Consider the following 16,170-nt stretch of genomic DNA (forward strand, 5'->3'; position numbering starts at 1 on the left):
AGTCAGGGCTCAGTCAGGCCGACTACTCATCGGCCTGGCAACTGCTGTCCTCAGAAGCTCTCTGGCAGTTACCCAGAAATATCAGTTCCTTGTGGTTAAGTCCCTCCACAGAGCCTTTCATTACACAGCATCTGGGTCCTTCAAGTGCTCCAAGATGGAGAAGCAGAAGAGTACCCAAGACAGAAGCATGGTCTTTCTATAATAAACTCAGAGGTATATGCTGGTATTTTTGCTATATTCTATTCATCAGAGCCAAACCAATAAGCCCACTCAACACAAAGGAAGGGACACTACCAGGGACCAAATACAGGGATGAGGATCACAGGGGCCAACTCAGAGGCTGCCTACAGTGTCCTTCAAGGATCATACTTCTATGGAAGTCTTTCCTTCCTTCCTTCCTTCCTTCCTTCCTTCCTTCCTTCCTTCCTTCCTTCCTCCCTCCCTCCCTCCCTCCCTCCCTCCCTCCCTCCCTCCCTCCCTCCCTCTTTCCCTCCCTCCCTCCTTCTCATACCTGTATAACTGTCTAATGCTCCTACTAGAAATGGAAGTCATGAGGGCAAAACCAACATCTGGTCCTCACCTTTTCCCTCCCTGCTCTCCCCACACCTAGCATGGCATCCACGCTCAGTGGCTGATTCTGTAAGAGTGAGTAGTAGTCACTCTCACACTCTTGCTGAAGAAGCAGACCAGATGGACGGGTTTGGACAAAGTGTACAGGTGACTATGTCTTGAGAATCTACCCTAAAAGGACAGAGACCAGGATGTGCTGTGGGATAATCCTTCTGTGCACTGTGAATATGTATTACTCTATTGGTTAATAAAGAAGCTGACTGGCCTATAGCAAGGCAGGATAGAGTTAGGCAGGGCAATCGAATTGAGAAAGATGGGAGGAAGAGGAGCTCACCAGCCAGCTGATGAGGAAGCAGGACTATAGAAAATGAGGTGACAAGCCATGTGCCACATTGAGGAGCACAGATAAGAAATATAGGTTAATTTAAATGTAAGAGTTAGGTAGTAACAAACCTGAGCTACAGTTAATATTAAGTCTCTGAATGGTTACTCGAGAGAAGCTACGGAACAGAAACTTCTGCCTACAGTGATGAGTGATGAGGGCAGAAGAAACAAGACTGAAGGAGAAACGGGCCAGACAAGAAGAGCTGAATTACCACACTGCTGTAACACTCTTCTAATACAAGAATGATAGGAAAAAAGGACAGATTATTAAATCTACTTTAATTTAAAAAACTATTAATCACAAAATATTTTCCATTGGTATGTATTTTGATTTATTGATACAAATTTAAAGTTAATTTTGTTATAGTGTGTGTTTCTACCCTTGTTTGGGGTATTGTGCTTATGCAGCTCATTTAAAAATATAATGCCTAATTAAGAAATACAGATTAATTAGTCAACTATAATAGCCAAACTTACAGTCATGTTAGATATGCTTTCAAGGTCATATACAGATACATATAGATAGATGGTCTTCATATACTTCAAAGACATACAGAATATGGCATTTAATATGTTTAATAACCTAAGGCTTTTCTTGACAGTGAGACATGTCTACTCCTAGCAGCACCACCTTACTTCAAAGAAGATAATGGGCATTGAAGAAACCACACATGGAGTTTGCTTTCTTTATGGAAAGCTAGTCATTTGGGCAAAGATATACCCTTGCCTCAATTGCTGACAGCATAATATCCAAACTGGACCAGCGGGATACAAAAGCAAGTGACTGCTAGACTTTGCCAAGAGGACAGTCCTTCAAAAACTCCCTGTTTCTCAAAAATATCTGTCAGATATACTATGCCTGTAGGGTAAAGTTGGATGCCTCAACATTACAGAAAAACTGTGGGTGACTGTCCAAACAGCCTGATGTCCCTGTCATTTGGTAACATTACACCCTTCTGGGGCCTTTGAGGGAATGAAAGACTAAATAATTAAAGTTGTCCTTAGTTATGATAAAAAGGTAAATTAAACATAAAAATTAAACTCACAAAGACAAATAAATAATAGAATATTTTCTCTAAATTTGCCAAATACACAAGGCCTGGATACTGTAACTATAGTTCTTGAGAATTGCTTTTGTTGTATACAATTTTACTATGTTAAAGTCAAAATATTCCTTTTTATTTAGACAAAAGGGGGATACTGTGAAAGAATCCTTCTGTACACTGTGAAAATGTGTTGTTCTCATTGTTAATAAAAAGCTGGTGGTAAACAGTTAGGTAGGGTTTGGGGAGCAGAAAGAATACTGGGGAGCAGAAGGGCAGAGTCTGAGAAGTCACCAGAAGATGTAGGGAAAGAAGAAGATGGACATGCCATGCTGAAAGAAGGTATTGTCACATGGCAGAGAGTGGCTAAAAATATGGATTAATTTAAGTTGTAAGAGGCAGTTAGTAAAGAACAAGCTACTGGCCAGGTATTTATAATCAATAAGAAATTTCAGTGTGGTTATTTGGGAGTGGCTGCCAGGACAAAGACAAATTCCACCCACACTCTCCATTTGGAGACCCAGGTATCCAAACTGCATAGAGACAAAGAGAAAATACACAGCAAACACTTCCAGTACTGCATGGTGACCACACTGGCACACTGGGAAGATTGGAACTCAGCACCATCTAGTCAGAAGCAAGTTTGGGGTCACAGAGAAAGGTCAGCACCCAACAGAAGTGTCTGGAAACACAGAGTCTACTCTTCTTCAGGAGGCCATGCACATGAAGGCAGGATGTACACTTACTTGGCTTGCCTTCCAAGGAAGGTGTGGCTGCCTTTTCTGCACTGGCCGGAGTCCGACCTCACAAATGGTTGGGTGGTCTAAAAAGGACTGGCACATAGGACATGAAGCAGGAGTGGAAAATGCTGTTGTTTTGAGGAGAAAAGGGTCACTGCTCCTGGCCACTGGATTCCTGGCTGGGGAGGATTAAAATATCTGCGAATCTTATGAGGTCGGGGAGATAAAATATCTTAGTTAGTTGTCCTAATCACTAGTTTTATAGTCTGTAATAGACGAGACCTGTATTTGATATTTCTTATCATCTGAAGAGGTACCCAAGCTGCCCATCCAGCACCATGTCTTTGAAGGCCTGCTCTACCCTCTCTCAGCTACGGCCCCCAGCCTTCAAAGCCTGACACCTGACCCTCTCCCACCCCTCAAACCTCTCCCTCAGACTCCTGACTGAACTGACAGTGTTTGCTTTGTTTTCCCTGAAGATAAGCTCCTAGCTTCCTCCAAAGTGCAGAGGGGGCAGAGGCAGCTCTGATGGCAGCTTGCTGTAACCCCCACTCGCTTGGCTCTCCCCTTCCCACCCCCAAGGACAGTCAGCAGCACTGGCCTCAGCGCCCTGCACACAACACCAGCTGATTAACCTCAAGGCAAGAACAGAAGTCAGCTGGAGCCTTGAAAAATTAAAACACAGAAGCCTATGGAACAACTAAAGGCAAGATGTCACTATTCAACCAACATGGCCGCGGTTTCCATTAGCTGAGAGCCAGCTTCCAGCCTTAAATTAGTAAGAAGAGGTCTGCACCAATTACTATTTTTAATACTTATGAAGAATCTGCTCAGCTGTCCCCCATCAGAGTAAGAGGCACCAAATGCTTCGGAGCGGCTGCCAGGAAACAGCCTTCCCTGGAATCAGTGGACACATGTGCACAACCTTTGTTCAGGATTCGCACAAATGTTTTCATTTACGCTAGTGCCCAGTGTCTGATTTTTTCCTGTGCTGTCTTCCATATGAGAATGTCCTCCCTCACGCCATGCTCAGCACTGGCAGTCACAGCCTCCCCAGCTCCACCAGAACCTAGAGTCCAAGCGGGGCTGTCTTCTAGTGGGGCGTCATGGAATGGTTTTCTGAGAAGTTCAAACTCTGGCTGTTCCCCACCTACAAGAGCCTGCAATGACTGCTAACATATCCAGATGAATCCACAAGAGCTCAAGAGACAATCGGTTGGCCCCATAATCTAATGTACACCTAATGGAAGTTTGTTTTATTGAATTGGCAAATACCTACTGGATGGCTACTTTTTATCTGGGTTGTTCTCAACACTGGGAACACATACAAATTCTTGCCCTTGTGGAGCCTCCATTTGGACAGGGCAGACAGATGATCCAAAAAGAAAAGAAAACAGAGCAAATATATTCCACATACATTACTGCTAAGCGGCACAGCACAAATAGGAGCGCTCATCCAGGGGAAGAACAGTTTAACACACTATCAGTGAGACAAAACTGATCAGAAGACCGGGGATAGAGGCGAGGGGGACCAGAGGGGAGAGTGGTCACAATGGAGGGGACAGAAGGCTTGGGAAGGCTAATGTGGATCCATGTCAGGCACCTCAAGAAGCAGAAAGGGGTTCAGTCCCAGAGATCAATACCCTAATGACCCTAAGGGTCATGGCTAACAACACAAGACAAGCCATGAGAACAGAAATCAGGGACACTGCCTAGGGACACCTAAACTCTTAAGAGTGTAAGAAAGTCTTCCCCTGGGAAGGGCACACAAACCGGTCATCCAATACCAAATGCTTGAAAATATATATATGCAAGTAACATTAGATAGATTAAGAAGTTTGTATTTATGTATTTAGGAATGTGTGTTTGTCTGCATGTGTATACATACACATATACATGTATGTAACAACAATAAAAAAGAGAAGCCATGAATTTGAAAGAGCATGGGGATAGGGGATACATGCAAGGGTTGACTGGAGAAAAATAATGCAATTATAATTGAAAAAAATTTAATCCCAGTGTTTCAGAGCATGCTGGAGTATAATCTCCATTCTGATGCTTTAGGAGTATGCAAATAACCCAATGTGGTTCTTATAGGTAGGGCCTTTGTAGGGTGATGAAGACTGGGTAAGGCCACTAGGAGGGAGCCTCGGGACTAAACTCAAACACACACCTGCACCCATGTGCTACCTAAAGATGCTATCAACAAGTCCATCCCTAGCCTCTGGATCTTGGACCAGAACCGATCACCACAACAAACCTATTTTCTTTATAACTTAACCCAGTCTGTAGTTTTGTGCTATTAGCAACAAAAAAGAGAGAAAGAGAAAGAGAAAGAGAAAGAGAAAGAGAAAGAGAAAGAGAAAGAGAAAGAGAAAGAGAAAGAGAAAGGAGAACAGACTAAGACACCCAGTCAGAAGCTCTTTCCAAAAGACAAAGCACACAGTGACTCAAGTCCCATACCCCTAGACGCTGTTTGGGGGCAAAGATTCACCATCACCCACCAACCAGTCAACAATGACTAGGCACTGCCAGCTGGATGCACAGTGCGACCTGCAGTCTCAGGCATCATTATAAATTCTGGCATCAGGACCACATTACCCTCATCTTACAGATAAGAAGACCAAGGTCCAACAAGAAACAAGCTAACCCAAAGACAGCTCCCATGTTCCAGACACTGCTCTAAGCCTGTTCCACACACACTCACTTAATTTGTAACAACTCCATAAGTGGTGAACCGCTGCTGTCTCTTCACCGTTGTTCCATACATCTCTTGTCTCCCCACGGCCATGAAGCTGCTGAAACGCACGGTGATGATCTGCATCTAGTTCTGCCAGAGTCTGAACTACACTCTGACAAATGAGCTTCCCTTCTAGCCACTCAGACCTGCCTAGCTCAGTCCTTGTCACAGACATAAGACCTAGAAAGCAGGGCCCCAGACACATTATGGGTTCAACCCACAGGGAAACACCATTTGGAACATGTATACAGTCCTTAAGTCTCTGGGCTTCTATTCCCAGAGCTGGTGGAATCCAAAGCCATACACATATAAGAAGGATGCACGGGGAAGGGGGACAGACAGAGGGCACAGGTAGTTTTTTAAGTGCTCTGGGAGCTCAAAGTGGGTGGGGCTGTGGGGACCCATGACTAGCTGCTTTTGCTGCAATTGGAACTGTTAATCCCCTCTGCCCAACAGGAACAATGGCAAAAACAAAACCCAATTAAGCTCTCCAGTAAGCACACAAGCCCAGTATAAAGCAGTGGTTCTCACCTTCCTGATGCTATGACCTTTAATACAGTTCCTCTTGTTGAGGTGACCCCCCAACCATAAAATTATTTCATTGCTACTTCATGACTATAATTTTGTAGTCTTATGAATTGTAATATAAATAGGCAGAACAGCTGATATTCGGCCACACCCCAAAGGGGTTGCAACTCACAGGCTGAAACTACATACCGGGGCTGTCGGGTTTCAGGGGTGATTGCCTCATTACCCACGCATACACAGGTGCTCATAAAGAAGCCCATGCACCCCTACGTATACTTTCTCTAGAAGATCTGTTGCTGAGACCAAGCAGGCCCCATGGGTCTTACCAGTTCCCACAGTGCCCAGCCACAGACACACAGAAAGGTATGCAGCTAGATTCTGGCATCTATACCTTGAAGTACTCACAAAGCCAATCAGAACCCTCCTTACCAAGAATGCCCTAAAGTCTGTCTCCTACACCCAGTCCATCCTCCACCCCCCTCACCAGGTTTCCTGCCTAACGTCACTATTGTCCAGCAGGTAGACTGATGCTTTCTTCAACATGGACAGTATCCACATTTCCTAAACAACCTCAGCCTTCCTAACTGTCATGTCTACCTAAACTACTTATTATCACTACCATGAGGTAAAAGCTTAACATCCTACAAGGTTCATCTTAAGTACCACCTCCTCCATGAAGCCTTCCTGCAAAATACCTCACTCTTTCTCTTCTGAAACCCTCAGAACTGGCAGATCTTTATACCATCTCCCTGGCTGCAAGAACATGCCACTTGCCCCACTCAACCTGAGCCACAGCAGCACTCTAGCAAGACTGCCTGGGACAGCAGAGTTGCTAGACCTCGGCTTATGAACAGCAGACCCTTGGCAAAAGCAAATGCTACGGACTACCCCAGGACAGGAGTGCCGTCCAAGGTACACGCTAGACCAGGGAAGGTTCCTGGGGCCTCTGACTACATGAAGGCTGACTGGTATCTGCCTATCCTGACCAGGAGAACCTTGTCACTCCACAAATCACACATCCGAGCTCAACCTCCAAGAGCTGCTTCCTCTGGCATGTGACTATGCCAAGCTGATAGCTCCCCAGAGCTGGGTCACGTGGGATAGAGACACTAGTGAGCCCCAAGGAGCTGTTCTTTGCTCCCTGCAGCTCCAGTTAGGCACAGCCTTTATTTGTTATTGCATGAATGCTTTCAATGGTGACAGAACTAACACTGTGGACAGAGAGAGAAAAGCCCTGAGGATGAGTGAGGAGCAGAGTGGCCACAGGTCCGTAAGGGACAGCAAGTGTGAACAGCAGGACGGGCCAGCGAGCCGAATGTGACCCCTTGAGCAAGCAAAGGAAAAACAAGGGCTGAGAAAAATCAAAGCCAGCACGCCACACCTGACCTAACCTTCTGTTTCTCTGCAGATGTGCTTTTCATAACACTGTTTCCAGGGAACAGTACATGGAGTTGCTTTCCCACCCCTCTCCCAGCCAGGCCACTCCGCAGGGTTATAGCAGAAGAGAGGGGTGGAGGTCAGCATCTAGAAGCTGCACAGGACTATGCAGGTAGATGAGGAAGAACTCAGGTCTGGACATTAAAAGTAAAAGTGCAGGGGAGACCCAGCTCTGCCAACTCTCAGCAGGTTCCTCTTCCTGTCAAGTGACTGGAGTGTCTACGCAGCGGCTTGAGCTCCACAAAAAATTAGACACCCTGGGTCCAGAACATGGCACAGACCCTACTCATGCAGCCCACACTGGGGACACTGGGGGCTGACACACCTGGCTTTGTAAAGATCACCTTTGCTGTAGTAATTCCACCCTTGGGAAGATGTCATGTGGACGCAGTCCTAAGAAGAGAGATAATCTTTCTAGATGTGGCCATCTGCCATAGTCTAATTTACAAAATTAAAAAGCCAATAGTTAGCACTGAGCCAGGACAGGAAAATAAACACTAAAGTAAAGCAAGCCTCATCTATTTAACAGAACCACTTGGGGAATTATACACAACATGAGGACGTTAGGGAATATTATTTTCAGGTGTGTGACTTTTGTTTCTGTTGCATTTGTTTAACTGTGTGAAGCTGTATTACTGTGCCTGTCTACAACACCTGATGGCATAAAAAAGAGATGTGTGCCAAGAGCAAGGCACAAGCAAGAATAGGCAGGACTGGCAGGCAAAGAGTATAAAGATTTGGGAGAAAAGGGTTTGGGAATGAGAAAGGAAGGAGGAGGACTTCAGGAGCCAGCCACTCACCCACCAAGCTACACAGCTGATGGAAGAGGGTCTATGTGTGTGTTACTTTCATTGGTTAATAAAGAAACTGCCTTGGCCCTTTGATAGGACAGAAAATTAGGTAGGCAGAGTAGATAGAACAGAATGCTGGGAAGAAGGCAATGAGGCAGACGCTATAGCTCTCCTCTCTAAGATGGACGCAGGTTAAGATCCTTCCCTGTAAGCCACCACCTTGTGGTGCTACACTCACTAATAGAAATGGGTTAATCAAGATGTGAGAATTAGCCGATAAGGGGCTAGAGCTAATGGGCCAAGCAGTGTTTAAAAGAATACAGTTTCTATGTAATTATTTCGGGTGTAAAGCTAACCAGGAGCCGGGGCGGCAGACACGCAGTCCGCAGCTCCTTCTACACACAGCCAGACAATAGGAAGGAAAGAAAAAGTATACAGGAACAGAGAAAGGTAAAAGCCCCAAGAACAAAGACAGATGGGATAATTTAAGAAAAGCTGGCAAGAAACAAGCCAAGCTAAGGCTGGGCATTCATAAAAAAAAAATAAGCCTCTGAGGCAGGTGGTGGTGGCACAACCCTTTAATCCCAGCACTTGGGAGGCAGAGGCAGGCGGATCTCTGTGAGTTAAAGGCCAGCCTGGTTTATAAAAGCTAGTTCCAGGATAGACTCCAAAGCTACAGAGAAACCCTGTCTCAAAAAAACAAAAACAAAAACAAAAAAAGAAAAAGAAAAAAGAATAATTCTCTGTGTGTGATTTATTTGGGGAGCTGTGTGGTGGGCCCCCCAAAAGAATAAAAAAACCAACATTTTGGCACCCAATGTAGGACTCAGACAGTCATCTAAAGACTGTGAAAGCTGGGTGGGGGGGGGTATACAGTACTTTAGGAGTTTCTGCCTGCTGCCAAGACCTTGAGCAGCCAGTACTTTAAGTAGGAGCAAAAAATGAGTCGGGTGGTGGTGACCAGTGTCTTTAATCCCAGCACTTGGGAGGCAGAGGCAGCGGATCTCTGTAAATTCAAGGCCAGACTGGTCTATAAGAGCTAGTTCCAGGACCGCTAGAATTGTTAGACAGAGAAACCCTGTCTTGAAAACCAAAAACAAAACAAAGAAGTAAAAAATGCCTGCCACAAGGCAAGCATTAGCATTCTAGAGCTCTAGGAAGGTGGAATGCAGTTCCTGTAAGACAAACCTCCAACCAGGATGCAAGCTTTAGGCCTGGCTCTCCTGAACCAAGAAGTGGGCAGAGCCAGCCAAGAGAACTGCACAGAGAATCCAGGTGTAGCTTAACAGTCTCAAGTTTGCTCGTGTGATCAAAAAAGACTAAAAGAGCTGGGTAGTGATGGCGCACGCCTTTAATCCCAGCACTCGGGAGGCAGAGGCAGGCGGATCTCTGTGAGTTCAAGACCAGCCTGGTCTACAAGAGCTAGTTCCAGGACAGGCTCCAAAGCTACAAAGAAACCCTGTCTTGAAAACCAAAAAAANNNAAAAAAAAAAAAAAAAAAAAAAAAAAAAAAAAAAAAACCCAAAGACTAAAACATACGCAGTAAAAGTTTTAAAAAATAAAGTGTTTAAAAAGACATTAAAAGTAATATAAAAATAAAAAAACACATAAGGTGGGAAATACACATGAGTCTGAATCCTGTATGCTATTGTGTTTCTTTTGAGTTTTTTGATTGCTGAAAAGCAAAGCACAGCTCCAAGAGCTCTGAACTGAAAGAGCTGCTGGGATAATCCAGCCTGGGTATTGTGAGAGTGCCTTAACTTTAAAAACGTCAAAAATGTATTTGTCAAGTGAAAATTAAAAAATGCTTTGGAGAAGCAGTTTTGCTTTTGTTTCTACAGGAAACAAGAGGCCATGGACTCACTTCAGGTTGATATGGATCTGGTTTGATCAGGGGAGACCTCCTGAATCTTGACAGGTGAGATCTATCAACAAAGTTTATAAATAGTCTTCCTTCCTAGGACTTGGTCATTATCTCAAATTTTTCTTGGGGACCCCTGAGGACACTTCACCCTCAGCCAGCAGGAAGCAGTATGGAGAGGACTGCACCCACAATCCAGGGCTGGGGTGCATGAGTGCTCTTTGGTTATTTGCTGGGCTATGGATGTTTGTTATCATTTAGGGAAATATAGGAATGACAAAAGGATAGATTATTGAATCTACTTTTAAAAAGCAACAATTAATCTCAAATATTTTGTATTGGTATGGACTTTTGTATAATGGTACAAATTTAGGCAATTTTTGTTACAACACTCTGTATATACGTTTCTACTCTTGTTTAAAGGATTTTTGTATGCTGATACCAATTTAAGGTTATTTTTGTTCCAACATATTATATATATATATATGTATATATGTGTATATGTGTATATGTGTATATTATATATATGTTTAAGACATTTTACCTAGGCAGTTCATTTAAAAATATAAGGTAAATTATAGTTTTTGAAAGTTATTATTACGAAGTACTTAGGATAATCAAGAAACACAGGTCAGTCATTTGTCATCTATAACAATCAAATTTGTAGATATGTTAGGTAGGCTTTCCAGATCATATAGAGATATATTTTAGATAGACAGATGGTCTTCAAACCTTTCAAAGACCTACAGAATATGGCATTTAAAATATTTTGTTAATATAGGGTTTTTCATGGCAATGAGACACATCTGCTCCTGGCAGCACCAATGCACGTCAGAGATGATGGCATGGGGCATTGAAGAAACTCCTTATGCCCCACACCAGGTTTCTAGCAAAGCCCCCACCACAGCTTTCTTCAGTAGACATGGTCCCCTCAGTAGAGGACTATGGGACAGGAAAGCCTTCTGTCTGTCTTCATTTGCAAAGTTAGGGGAGACGATACTAGCAGCATCTAGTAGATCCCCAGACCCTTTGGGATTCACTGCCCAGCTTCCCACATAGCTGAGGAGCTGGGGTAACAGGTACCTTCCCTTCCCTGCAAATCAAAGGAGTTCCATTTTGCACCACACTGGGCACCCTAAAACACAAACTGACCTCAAGGCCAGGGACCTGATGGTGGATGGAGGGTGTGGAACTCAGCAGGAACAGCATGCTTCCTCCCAATCTGATGGACTCTGGTGTCACAGCCTGTCACAGGCACAGATTGCCAGGCACTTCTGGCCCATCAAGCTGCCTGTTGCACACTTGTTTAGTCACAGAACCCTGTGATCAGATAGGGATAATGCATGGCAGATGGTGGCAGTGGTGGGCAGTGTCTCGATGTGGAGTAGGGGCACAGCCAAGAGAGGTGGGATGGAGACAGAAGGTCTCCTAACTCTCCAGGCCTACTCCAACGGTGGAGCATCCCTATAGGCCTGGCATCTGTAGAAGGCAGGCTGATACAGCTCACCAACTGGGTCAGTCCCCTCCTTTCACAGGTGGGGAAACAAACCTAGCAACACAGAATGCCTTAGCCAAAGCCATGCACACAGCTGGTGGCAAAGCAGTGTCCATCACCCAATCTTGAATGCTTCACCTGTACCAGGCATTCCCAGAGAGCTCTCATGTGGTCACCTGAAGAGACAGAAAGCTATCTGGAGAGGCAGCACTCCAAATCATATAGACATGACTTCAAATTCTAGCTCTGCCACTTGACTGATTGTATAAGCTGTAGACAGGTGCAGTGTCTTGGCGTATGTGTCATTCACAGAACTAGGAGATCTAGCAAGCGGATAAAGCTGCACCTGGCTCTAAGGAAGCCCTTGAGCCCCTGCCTTCCTCACAAACAGGGCATCAGTCATACTGAGCGCAGAAGTGCATACAGAGTCTGACACCCCGAGTTACCTTTGGGCATGATTTGGTGCATGGCGACAGAGAGGAAGAAGATGGAGTCACTGTAGTAGGTCCCTGAGCCAGCACTGAAGTGCTTCTGCATGGCCTCCACAACGGGGAAGAGCTTGTCTGTCAGCACAGCAACGTCATGGAAGATGACCTGGAGTGGGAGCAGGAAACCCCAGAGTTAGCCAAGTTTCTGAGTGCTAGACACCACACACCTGAGCCCAGGAGGCAGCAAAAATGGAGCCAAGGAGGAGGTGGGGGTTGGGGATCATCTGAGGGCAAAGAAAGTTGGGAAAGGCAATAAGGAGGGAAGTCCAGGTAGCACAGGGCTGGCTATGCTGACAGGGACACTGTTGGGGACAGGACAGTGAACAAGCAGGAAGAAGGAAGAAAGTGGGTCCAACTCCCGAGTTGTTTTCTAGTTTCAAACTTCAAGACAAGAAACCCTTTGTGTTGATAGTGTCCATCAGGAGAAAGGTCAGGTGTGGGCACTGCCTGAGACAGTCTCAAACAGGTGAGCTCCGTGCCCATTTCCCTTCACCCCTGCCCAAGGCTCTGCCCGGGTTTCCCATGTCACACTCTTGGGCTTGCAGTCTTTGGTCATTGTGCCCAGCCTAGCATCATTGGTTCCCTCTCCAGCAGGTCCTGCTTTTGCTCTAGAATTCTAATGTCTATTTTTCTCTAAACGATATTCCTTTTGATTCATGTTTACTTGCGTCCTCAGTCTCTTTCAATTTCAGAAACACTACTGAGCTTAATTTAGCCAGGATGGTAGCTCAGGCCTATAGTTTTAGCACTCAATAGGCTGAGGTAGGATTACTCTAAATCCAAGGCCAGCCTGAGCTACACAGTGGGTTCCAGCCTGTGCTACAGAATAGGACCCTGTTTCAAAACTGCAAAAAACCCAATTTCTGACTGCTAAGATTTCTTGACATTTTTATTCCAAGGGGCTCTTTCCTATTCTGGCCATTCTATTCCTCTGGCTTTTTCTTTCTATGGTCTCTCAGCTAGGCCAGTTCTTGCTATTTCTGAACACTAATCCCACATCACATCTCTCTTCCACAGCTTCGGTAGCCTCTGGCCCTGCCCTGTGGCTTCCCTGCATGGTTAACCTCATCACGTCCTCTGTTGCACCTCACAGTCATTCTCCAAATACACAGATCTGTATCTCTCTTCTTAGCTTCAAAACTCCAAAGCTCACTTCTCTCACGTCCAAATCTCCCAGCAAGGTCTGCAATAGCGGCTCTAAGCTTCCTCCCCTGCCCTCACGACTGAGCAAAACTGAACCATCACCCTCACCCCAGCCCGTCAGCCGCCCCTTCATGACCGTGTCCTTGTAAACCTCACCTTGCTCTTCCCAAGTATGGAACTCCCTCTCTCAGCCTTCCCTCCAGCTTTCTCACCTCCCAGAATACTCCAGGCCCCTCCTGCACCCCATTTCACATGGGGCTTCACTGGCCATGAGTGTTTCCTGCCGTGTAACACTGACTACATTCACGCCAGGTCATTGACACAAGTTTGCAGCCTAAAGGAACCACACTTGGGCAAGAGCCTCGGTCTCTCTGTGGGTGGCACAGGAACGACAACACTGACCCTTGTGGTGGCCACTAAGGTCCCTGGGGACCAGCTCCCTGCTCAGGGGCTGCTAAGCCGCTCTCACCCGTCAGCCTCACAGCCTGCCCCAGCCTGTGTCCAGTCCCCTAAATCTCTTCCCACAGATAAGATACCACTCATGGGACAGCTTTCCCAGCATACCCTCACTACACCCCAAACCACCACTGGGGGCTGGAATTATAGAAGATGCTGAAAGTACAAGAAGGCTCTCAAGAAACAGACATCTCCACATTCAGAGAGGAAAAGGAACAAGGGAACAGGCGTGCGTGTGTGTGCATGCACACATGTATGTGTAGTGTGTGTATAGAAAGTGTGTATGGGTGGGTATGGGTGGGTGTGTATGTATGTGTGTGTGTGCACTTGTATGCGTGTGTGTATATGTATGTGGGGATGTGCATGTATGTGTAGAATGTGTGTGGTGTGGTGTTTGTGTAGAATGTGTGTGGTGTGGTGTATGTGCAATGTGTGTATAGGATGTGTGTATCTATGTGTGCAACTGTATGTGTGTGTAGAATGTGTGTGGTGAGGTGTTTGTGTAGAATGTGTGTGGTGTGGTGTGTGTGCAATGTATGAATGTGTGTATCTGTGTCTGCAATTGTATGTGGGGGGATGTGCGTGTATGTGTAGCATTGTGTGGTGTGGTGTATGTGTAGTATGTGTGTGCATGTATGTATGTGTGTATGTGGGAAGGTGGGGGTATTTACTTGCATGCATGTGTTGGGGAGGTAATATACACATGGGCAGGGCCTGCCTCGGCCACAGCCAAGTCCGGAAAAGCGTCGGCAGCCCACTTACTCCCCCACCAGCCTCACATCACCCAAGCTTCCCAGGCAACAACTGTAGCTCGTCAGCATTAATAGATTTATGAGGACAAACTGGACTCAGTACATTTGTTCCAAGAGCTGTACTGATTAGCCAGTTCCAATGAATATTTCAGATAATAAATCTACTTAAAGAAAAATGAATATAGTTCGTGGATATATTCATACAACAGGAAGCAAACCACAGGCACCAAGTGTGCATCAAAATGCCCAGTCTCCAAGCAGGAAGCGGGTTTGCAGACTGTGATCTCAGACAGCAGCAAGCCTGGACAGCATGGAGTGACCATCCAGTAGGCTCCAGTGCCTGGCTGAGGGCTGCAAGCCCATCTCGAGACCTAGAGGAAGAATTGCCACAGCACCTAGGAAAGCAGGGGTGTCAGCTGCTGGTTCCTGAAGGCAGTCAGACAGCGGCTTATGCCAACGCAAGCCTGTGACTTACAGAGATCAAACAACAGATATCAGGTCACCACTTGTAACTTTGTCACTTTATTTAAATTTACACATCTTAAAACTTCAAACCCTATTAATCATAAAACATTACCCACATCCAACCTAAAAGCTTCTTTCTCAAGTCCTTCACACAAATCAACAGCAATGCCTGGGGGCACTGACCAAGTCACCAGAATGTACAACTCCTGGTATGCAAGCCAGAGCCCAGCGCTCATGAAAAAGCTACTGAAAGTGTCCCCACCCCATTTACTTACTAAGTGCACAGCCACAAGGCAAGTGGCTTTCTAGCCAGCCTCTATCAGACACTGGTAGCTATTCACTAATTTCCTCTTATCGGTGATACTTAAAGGATTTGTTCATAACAATATTTCACACCAGTAATTAGTCACCCATATATCAGGAATAATGACAAAATGTGTTAAGTCCCTTTGCCTCCTTTTATGAATTATGTTAAAAATCTAAATGCAGTAAGGAGAAACTGCTCTTAGACTAAGTGTCCTCAAAGAGTTTGCGGTTGAAAATGAAGTCAGCATGGAGAGAGCCCTGTGTGCCATCAGCAGGTGGACAGCTCAGGAAGGACGGCTTTCAGGAAGGGGTGCCTGGCCTCGCTCTACCATGCACACGACACTCTTATCACATCCAGTCTTGGAAGCCAGCACAAGCAGCCACAGCCGTCCCTGTGCCAGGCAGCAGCAGACACTCCCACTGGACAGAGTCAGGGGAGCCAGGCCACAGCTCCTAGAAACATTCCCCGAGGACCTAAAGCACCCCTAAGCCCTTAGCTCAAAGGGAGGAAAACTCATTTATCACATGACAAGTCCACTGGAAGCCAGACATGGCTAGAGTCAAGGAGGCAGGTAATGAGCCGGCCCTGGGCACAGGAGGACGCGGTTTCTAGGAAACCCTGAGGCTGCCAGAAGAGCAGACAGCAAGGCCAGTCAGCCAGAGGCAGGGTGGAAGGAGGTCACTCACAAGTCAGGAGAGAAGAATGATGAGCCCACAACCATCTCTGGGACAGCGATGGCATCCATCTCCTGCAGGATGACGAAAACGTCTCCACTGTCCAGAGGGTTCACAGTCAGCATGGGAAGGGTGCTGCAGCAACATCTAGATTCTGCCAACAAACCTGCCGTCATCAGAACTGTCCCCCGACAGGACAAGCAAACATCCCTGTCCTAATTTGCTTCTTGTTGCTACAAGGAACATGTGACCAAAAGCAACTTGAGGAGGAAAGGGTTTGTTCCATCTTACAGGTT

The 16,170-nt window shown here is 45.9% G+C and overlaps 1 protein-coding gene across 2 annotated transcripts in view; it reads right to left on the minus strand.

The window, feature by feature from the left end:
* The window catches only part of Xxylt1 (xyloside xylosyltransferase 1), a 129,583-nt gene that overhangs the window by 89,513 nt on the left and 23,900 nt on the right, over nt 1-16,170 (minus strand). For both annotated transcript variants that reach the window (XM_050159881.1, XM_050159882.1), the window contains exon 2: nt 12,036-12,183. In XM_050159881.1, coding sequence (XP_050015838.1) covers nt 12,036-12,183 — 148 coding nt within the window. The remainder of the gene's footprint in view (nt 1-12,035; nt 12,184-16,170) is intronic.

This window comes from Alexandromys fortis, unplaced genomic scaffold (assembly GCF_014885135.2).
Source record: "Alexandromys fortis isolate MF-2015 unplaced genomic scaffold, M_Fortis_MF-2015_v1.1 scaffold_119, whole genome shotgun sequence".
NCBI lineage: Eukaryota > Metazoa > Chordata > Mammalia > Rodentia > Cricetidae > Alexandromys > Alexandromys fortis.